The 8,510-nt window shown below is 37.9% G+C and overlaps 1 protein-coding gene across 1 annotated transcript; it reads left to right on the top strand.

Moving 5' to 3' along the window:
- Positions 1-204: 204 nt before the first annotated feature.
- On the top strand, positions 205-8,142 carry SPINK9 (serine peptidase inhibitor Kazal type 9). The gene is made up of 4 exons (XM_055430913.2): positions 205-358; positions 1,114-1,142; positions 6,198-6,322; positions 8,097-8,142. Exons 1-4 carry the CDS (start codon positions 304-306, stop codon positions 8,140-8,142), a joined length of 255 nt encoding a protein of 84 aa, XP_055286888.2. The 5' UTR covers positions 205-303.
- The last annotated feature ends 368 nt before the right edge of the window (positions 8,143-8,510 follow it).

Raw genomic sequence — 8,510 nt, 5'->3', positions numbered from 1 at the left:
AAGATCAAACTGTGTAACAGATGTAAAAGCACACAAACTTAAAGAGATGAGGAAATAATGCCAACTTTATTGGGTCCTATGATCTATTAAAATGTCATATATAATTACCTCTCTTTCACAACAAAAAAATGTCCCTCCTTAGCAGATGTTTCTGACCTCTTCCCAGGCTTCTGTTTCTGAAAATAGCTATTTCACAACTAAGACAGAACTCTTGACAATATATAAGGCAGAACCCATCCTGGGCATACACCAGAAAGTTACTTCTTTTTCCTCCACTGTACTGCCCTAGGCCACCTCTGCAGCATGAGAACAACAGCCTTTGTCCTGCTCTCAGCCCTGGCGCTTGCAACCATCCTCAGTGAGAATCTCCCTCATAACCCTAACCCTGCCCTGATATTGAGAGTTCATGTTATCTTCTATCCATATAATTCTGAAATATATGCAACACATATAATAAAGGAAAATTTTTGAAATGCACTTTTTTGTTTGTACCAATAAATGACCAAATTATATCATCAGGGTGCAAGCGGACCTAAATGGTCAACCAAGGCCAAATTGCTATCCATATAAACATTTAGTATAACTTCTTTGGGAAATGTCTATTCAATGTATCTTTGGACTTAACATCACTTTTTATCGGGATTTCATTTCATCATAAAACAACTCAATCCATGACTGGCAATCTATAGTTTGGCAGCATGAACTACTATTCTTCTTCCATTATCAAGTTGAAATCTGCCTCCCTAGAATTTTCAACTGCTAGTCCAATTTCTGCCTCTAGGCTTGTTACATAACAGACACTTCCAATATATAAAACTTGTGTTTTTTTCAAAATATTTTCTAAGTTCAGATTATGAAGTAGGAAAGAACAGCACAAACTCATTATTATAATAGCTATTTCATCTTTTGGGCTACACTCTAAACCCACTTCAAAAAAGAAAATGAAAAGTTCTGTATAAAGGGCTTCAATCTTTAATATTATGCTCATACACATAGCTTTGAAGTGAATCTTACATTTTGATGACAGTCTGAGAGTTGAAACAAATCAAAGATTAGTTTTCTAATAAGATTAGATTCTTCCAGAGTTTAAATTTCTTTGTCTTTATCTTACAGATGTAGAATGTGTCAAACACCATGAACAAGTCTGTATGCCCATCTTGACATGAAAGTACTACTTTTGTATAATTTTAAAGGCCAGTATCAGTAAAGAAATACTCAACACTATATATTAATTAAATTTCTATATGTTTGAAGGTTTATTTTTTAAGTTTCAAACATCGTTTTATTTAAAAAACTGTAGGTAGACCTTTCTAAAATGGAAGGGGCAGAACACAGCAGTTAGACACCTAGCATCAGAGTGAATAGGTGATGAGTTAAATTCTAGCTATTTGATAGTGTGCCCATGGGAAACAATACTTGCCTCATATTTCACAATACTGTGAAATTTAAAGCTGTAATATTTAAAAAGGGCTTAACACAGTACCTGACACATAGTAAAGCTCAGGAAGGACAAGTCATGACTTAAAATGTTTAAATGGGTCACATACATCTTTGTTCTCTATCTTAAAGAATGAAGATTTTAATTTAACCTTTCTTTCGTTACTCATTAAATAATGACTATCGTTGAGACAATCTAGGTGTGATAGTAAAAACTTAAGCTAGTTACTACGCAATTTGGGTTTCAGACTAGCTCTACTGCTTTCTAGCTGCATGACCCGGGGGGCCCAGGCAGCCCTTTCCACGTCTTTGAGTCAAAAATTTTGGTTTTCCTGTTAAAGAAAATAAGAGATTAAATTCTGGAGTCAGGATTGAGTTCAAGCCTTCTTTCATGATTTATTAGCTGTGTGAGAATGAAAAGGTTAATGAATATTAAACCGTAGTAGTTTCCTGCTCACACTGCATATGATATAAATTCTGGCACTGGGATTTGACCAGTCAAGAAGAAGTGAAATCACGCTGGAATATACTTGACATCATTTCAGTTCAGTCGCTCAGTCGTGTCAAACTCTTTGTGACCCCATGGACTGAAGCATGCCAGGCCTCCTCGTTCATCACCAACTATCAGATCTTACTCAAACTCATGTCCATTGAGTCAGTGATGCCATCCAGCCATCTCATCGTCTGTCATCTCCTCCTCCTGCCTTCAGTGTTTCCCAGTATCAGGGTCTTTTCAAATGAATCAGTTCTTCACAACAGGTAACCAAAGTGTATTGGAGTTTCGGCTTCAGTATCAGTCCCTCCAATGAATATTCAGGACAAATTTCCTTTAGGATGGACTGGTTGGATCTCCTTGAAGTCCAAGGGACTATCAAGAATATTCTCCAACACCACAATTCAAAGCATCAATTCTTCGGCGCTCAGCTTTCTTTATAGTCCAACTCACATCCATACATGACTACTGGAAAAACCAAACCCTGGACTAGACGGACCTTTGTGGATAAAGTAATGTCTCTGCTTTTTAATACGCTATCTAGGTTGGTCATAACTTTACTTCCAAGGAGTAAGCATCTTTTAATTTCATGGCTGCAGTCACCATCTGCAGTGATTTTGGAGCCCCCAAAAATAAAGTCTGTCACTATTTCCACTGTTTCCCCATATATTTGCCATGAAGTGATGGGATCGAAAGCCACAATCTTAATTTTCTGAATGTTGAGCTTTAAGCCAACTTTTTCACTCTCATCTTTCATGTTCATCAAGAGGCTCTTTAGTTCTTCTTCACTTTCTGCCATAAGGATGATGTCATCTGCATATCTGAGGTTATTGACATTTCTCCCGGCAATCTTGATTCCAGCTTGTGCTTCATCCAGCCCACCATTTCTCATGATGTACTCTGCATACAAGTTAAGTAAGCAGGGTGACAATATACAGCCATGATGCATTCCTTTCCCAATTTGGAACTAGTCTGCTGTTTCATGTACAGTTTTAACTATTGCTTTCTGACCTGCATAGATTTCTCAGGAGGCAGGTAAGGTGGTCTGGTAGTCCCATCTCTTTCAGAATTTTCCACACTTTATTGTGATCCACATAGTCAAAGGCTTTGGCGTAGTCAATAAAACAGAAGTAGATTTTTTCTGGAACTCACTTGCTTTTTCAATGATCCAGTGGATGTTGGCAATTTGATCTCTGGTTCCTCTGCCTTTTCTAAATCCAGCTTGAACATCTGGAAGTTCACAGTTCACATACTGTTGAAGCCTGACTTGGAGAATTTTGAGCATTGCTTTGCTAGCGTGTGAGATGAGTACAATTGTGTGGTAGTTTGATCATTCTTTGGCATTGCCTTTCTTTGGGATTGGAATGAAAACTGACCTTTTCCAGTCCTGTGGCCACTCTCAAGTTTTCTAAATTTGCTGGCATGTTGAGTGCAGTACTTTCACAGCACCATCTTCCAGGATTTGAAATAGCTTGACTGGAATTCCATCACCTCCACTAGATTTGTTCATAGTGATGCTTTCTAAGGCCCATTTGACTTCGCATTCCAGGATGTATGGTTCTAGGTGAGTGATCATACCATCATAATTATCTGGGTCATGAAGATCTATTTTATATAGTTATTCTGTGTATTCTTGCACCTCTTCTTAATATCTTCTGCTTCTGTTAGGTCCATACCATTTGTCCTTTATTTTTGCCATCTTTGCATGAAATGTTCTCTTGGTATCTCTAATTTTCTTCAAGAGATCTCTAGTCTTTCCCATTCTACTGTTTTTCCCTATCTCTTTGCACTGACCACTGAGGAGGGCTTTCTTATCTCTCCTTGCTATTCTTGGGAACTCTGCATTCAAATGGGTATATCTTTCCTTTTCTGCTTTGCCTTTCACTTCTCTTCTTTTCTAAGCTATTTGTCCTCAGACAACCATTTTCTTTTTTGCATTTCTTTTTCTTGGGGATGGTCTTGATCCCTGCCTCCTGTACAATGTCACGAACCTCCATCCAGAGTTATTCAGGCACTGTTTATCAGATCTAATCCCTTAAATCTATTTGTCACTTCCACTGTATAATTCTGAGGGATTTGATTTAGATCATATCTGAATGGTCTAGTTTTTTCCCTACTTTCTTCAATTTAAGTCTGAATTTTGCAATAAGGAGTTCAGGATCTGAGCCACAGTCAGCTCCCAGTCTTGTTTTTGCTGACTGTATAGGACTTCTCCATCTTTGGCTGCAAAGAATATAATCGATTTTATTTCAGTATTGACCATCTAGTGATGTCCATGTGTAGAGTCATCTCGTGTTCTTGGAAGAGGGTGTTGGCTATGACCAGTACATTCTCTTGGCAAAACTATTAGCCTTTTCCCTGCTTAATTTTGTACTCCAAGGCCAAATTTGCCTGTTATTCCAGGTATATCTTGACTTCCTACTTTTGCCTTCCAGTCCCCTGTAATGAAAAGGACATTTGTTTTTGTCTGGGGACAAACCACAGGGCAGCCATACCTGACATGGGGCACTGCGGTTCATTTTCCACCAAGCTGTACTAGCCTCTGAAACCCCCTCCCATCATGTCATGCTTAGTAATCTTCATATCAGCAGCTCTCAGCTCAGCTCTAAAATTTAGAATGTTCATAAAGTATAGTAACTGAAGGAGTGGATGAATTTAATGAAACATATCTGAAGGGAAACATGAATTTAAGCATATTTTGAGTTACCTAAGTGGAGATACTCAAACATTAGAAAAATATGTCTGCAAGTGAACTTATTTTTTAAACCAAATCAGAGTCACAGACATAGAGAACAGACAGGTTGCCAGGGGTTGGGGGCAGATTAGTAGATGCAAACTAATATATATAGAATGAGTACACAACAAGGTCTTACTGTACACTACAGGGAACTATATTCAATGTCTATATAACTTAATCAGTTTGCTGTCTACCGGAAACTAACACAACATGTCAAATTGTAAATCAGCTATACTTTAATAAAAATAAATTTTTAAAAAAGAAAAATATGATGTCTGAAACTCTGGGACAGAAGAAGCTAGAAATGTAGAGTCTGGTAAAGAACTGGAGTTAGTGTAGAATTGGAAGTAAAGCCACAGAACAAATTTAATAGCTATCATGTACTCACTATTTGAGAAGGCAATGGCACCCCACTCCAGTACTCTTGCCTGGAAAATCCCATGGGCGGAGGAGCCTGGAAGGCTGCAGACCATGGGGTCGCTAAGAGTCGGACACAACTGAGCAACTTCACTTTCACTTTTCACTTTCATGCACTGGAGAAGGAAATGGCAACCCACTTCAGGGTTCTTGTCTGGAGAATCCCAGGGACGGGAGAGCCTGGTGGGCAGCCGTCTATGGGGTCGCGCAGAGTCGGACACGACTGAAGCGACTTAGCAGCAGCAGCAGCATTCACTATTTACCATGCCATGTACTGCTAAGTATTTCATACACATCTTCTCAGTTATGTATGTTTTACTTTAGTATTACAATACAGTTATTATTGCCTTCATTTTGCAGATAAATAAAGTAAGGCTTAGAGAGGAAACATAATTGTCCCAGGGTTATATAGTCAGGATTTGAAATCCAACATGTTTGACTTTAATGTCCACACTCCACAATTTGCTCAAAGATGAAAAATCTAGAAAATTCTTTATGGTAATTGCCTACTTGCTCCTGCAGGCAACTTATCACCTTGGATTTGGCTCCGGCTCCAGAAACTGAGATTAGTGGATCTCAACTACAATGTTAAAATACATCTGTTTGCCTATGTGCTAGTGAAGTGTATATCAAGTACCTTGTTACCAATAATTAATGGCAAATGTTGCTATGATTTAGTAGTTCTTGTAACTATAGTAGTTATCATCATAATATACCTCATACTTACATTCAGGCAGAACTTTTAAGGTGAAAGAGAGAAGTAGCAAATTGTACTACATGAGATATGTAGAAAACTGATCCCATGGGAACGGTTGCACTTGTGAATACGCTATATGTGTTGAGAACAGATGCATCAACCAGTGTGGTAGAAAAGATTCTATTTTAAATAAATAATGATTCAGTTATCAGTTATTATAAAGAAGTTTATCACTCATGATTATACATATGATATAATTTTTTTTGTACTTACTGTATTTTGGGGTTAGATGAGAATAGATAATTGGAATAAGACACAAATGCACCGAGAGCTTTCTGAACTTGCTTAGAAAATCCTAAATCCTGAGAATAAAAATTTTGCTTAAGGAATTCAAGGCTTTTTATATGTATTTCCAGACTGACTGTAGTAAATATAAAATATTACCATCAGAAGAAAGATTTTGTTATGACACATATGCACCAATTTGTGGATCTGATGGCAAAACTTATGGCAATGATTGCTACTTTTGTTATGAAGTTGAGTAAGTATTGAAATAGTTTTCTATATTTAAGGGTTAATAATTACATGTGTTGAAGCTCAACATTCAGAAAACAAAGATCATGGCATCTGGTCCTATCACTTCATGGGAAATAGATGGAAAAACAGTGGAAACAGTGTCAGACTTTATTTTTTTGGGCTCCAAAATCATTGCAGATGCTGATTGCAGCCAGGAAATTAAAAGACGCTTGCTCCTTGGAAGGAAAGTTATGACCAACCTTGATAGTATTTTAAAAAGCAGAGACATTACTTTGCCAACCAAGGTCCGTCTAGTCAAGGCAATGGTTTTTCCCGTGGTCATGTATGGATGTGAGAGTTGGACTGTGAAGAAAGCTAATCGCCGAAGAATCGATGCTTTTGAACTGTGGTGTTGGAGAAGACTCTTGAGAGTCCCTTATACTGCAAGGAGATCCAACCAGTCCATTCTAAAGGAGATCAATCCTGGATGTTCATTGGAGGGACTGATGCTAAAGCTGAAACTGCAATACTTTGGCCACCTCATGCGGCGAGTTGACTCACTGGAAAAGACTCTGATGCTGGGAAAGGTTGGGGGCGGGAGGAGAAGGGGACGACGGAGAATGAGATGGCTGGATGGCATCACCGACTCTGTGGACATTAGTTTGAGTGTACTCCAGGAGTTGGTGATAGACAGGGAGGCCTGGCGTGCTGTGATTCATGGGGTCGCGGAGAATCGGACATGACTGAGCGACTGAACTGAACTGAATTACATGTTAAGACAAATGTACTTGAAACAGAAAGAGTTGTTTATGGTATAGAATATGTGAATTATCTCATGCTGACTCTGATGAATAGAATTCTCATAATTTACAGGATTTGGGAGTCACTGGTATTACTATGTCACTACATATTGACAGTAAGAGTGAGTAAAGAACCTTAGAAGGAAGGAATCTTGGAAAGAAATTTAAAGGTCATCCAGTTCAGCTTCCACCTATTAATCTATTGCTTAACCTCTTCCCACGAAAAATTCACCAGTTTGGCTCGCAGTCTATGCTTTTGTTTATTTTCAGGGAAAAAGAAATGTCCCTCCATCTAGGCATGCCAGTCCACAACTGCTAGGATGAGCTGTGTTTTTTGTTCAGCTTCAACAACTCAGTCTGGATATATCAGAGCTCCTTAACGATTGGTCCAAAAGGGAACACTATTTGAAAAACCTAAAGAACTTGTTCTAGTTCTGAGTATGATTTCTCAAAAAAAAAAAAAAAAAAGTATGCTGGAGGTATAATAAACTTAAATTCAGAAAATCAAATAACCAAAAGCAGTTTAAAGATTACAAAGTAATCATCCAAAAGATATATTAGTGTCAGCTCAAAAAGCACAAAATGATGACTAATATACTAGAGTGTATTTAGAAACTTCAGTTCCCTTTAAGTGCTTTTAAAACAAACATGACTGAAAACGAGCATCTCATATATATGGCATATTGTTCTGATTCTGTTTTATTAAGAAAAATTTATGAACTCTTATAAAAAAGGCTTACGTGTATCTTCTTTGAATAAAAAATCCACTAAAATATGTTTTTAGGGACATAAACTGACTGTGATGTATTATGAGCCTCGTCCTTATGTAATCAGAACCAGCCGCTAAAAAATCCCTAAACTGCCATCACTCCTTTTAAAAGCATCAATAAATGGAGAGACTCGGCTACATTTTGAGGGGCTCACTGGTGAAATGAGGGATGCTAATGAAATGCATCTGGCCTCAGCATTTCTCATTTGTTGCTATTTTTGTCTCCACAGGAAAACTAACAACAAACTTAAATTTGTACACTTTGGAAAATGTTGAATCTGTCTTATGATTACAAACACAAGAGACACATTTCTTCTCCCATATAATCTATACCATATTACCTAATCTTGTCACTATTATGTCTTGATTTGCTTGTAAAATAAAGAAAGTGAAATAAATATATGTCTGACTTTTCATTTAGGAGTTGAATCTTCTAGATTTGTTTCACTTCTGCATAATGTCTATAAGACAACTTTAGGGACACATCCTGGGGGAAAGGGGCCAATTAAGACTAGTAGTGATGCTGAAGCTCCAATATTTTGGCCACCCGATGCAAAGAGCTGACTCATCGGGTAAGACCCTGATGCTGGGAAAGACTGAAGGCAGGAGGAGAAGGGGATGACAGAGGACGAGATGGTCCATCA

Source organism: Moschus berezovskii, chromosome 8, assembly GCF_049115385.1.
Source record: "Moschus berezovskii isolate FMDL1 chromosome 8, NW_MosBer_1.0, whole genome shotgun sequence".
NCBI classification, from domain to species: domain Eukaryota; kingdom Metazoa; phylum Chordata; class Mammalia; order Artiodactyla; family Moschidae; genus Moschus; species Moschus berezovskii.
The sequence above is the reverse complement of the archived record's forward strand: the minus strand, read 5'-3'. Positions and strand labels throughout refer to the sequence as shown.

Excerpts from the sequence above, each read along its gene's own strand:
- SPINK9 (XM_055430913.2), top strand. The coding sequence starts at position 304 with ATGAGAACAACAGCCTTTGTCCTGCTCTCAGCCCTGGCGCTTGCAACC. Across the intron at positions 359-1,113 it reads GGCGCTTGCAACCATCCTCA|ATGTAGAATGTGTCAAACAC; the intron begins GTGAGAATCTCC and ends TTTATCTTACAG. Across the intron at positions 6,323-8,096 it reads TACTTTTGTTATGAAGTTGA|GAAAACTAACAACAAACTTA; the intron begins GTAAGTATTGAA and ends TTGTCTCCACAG.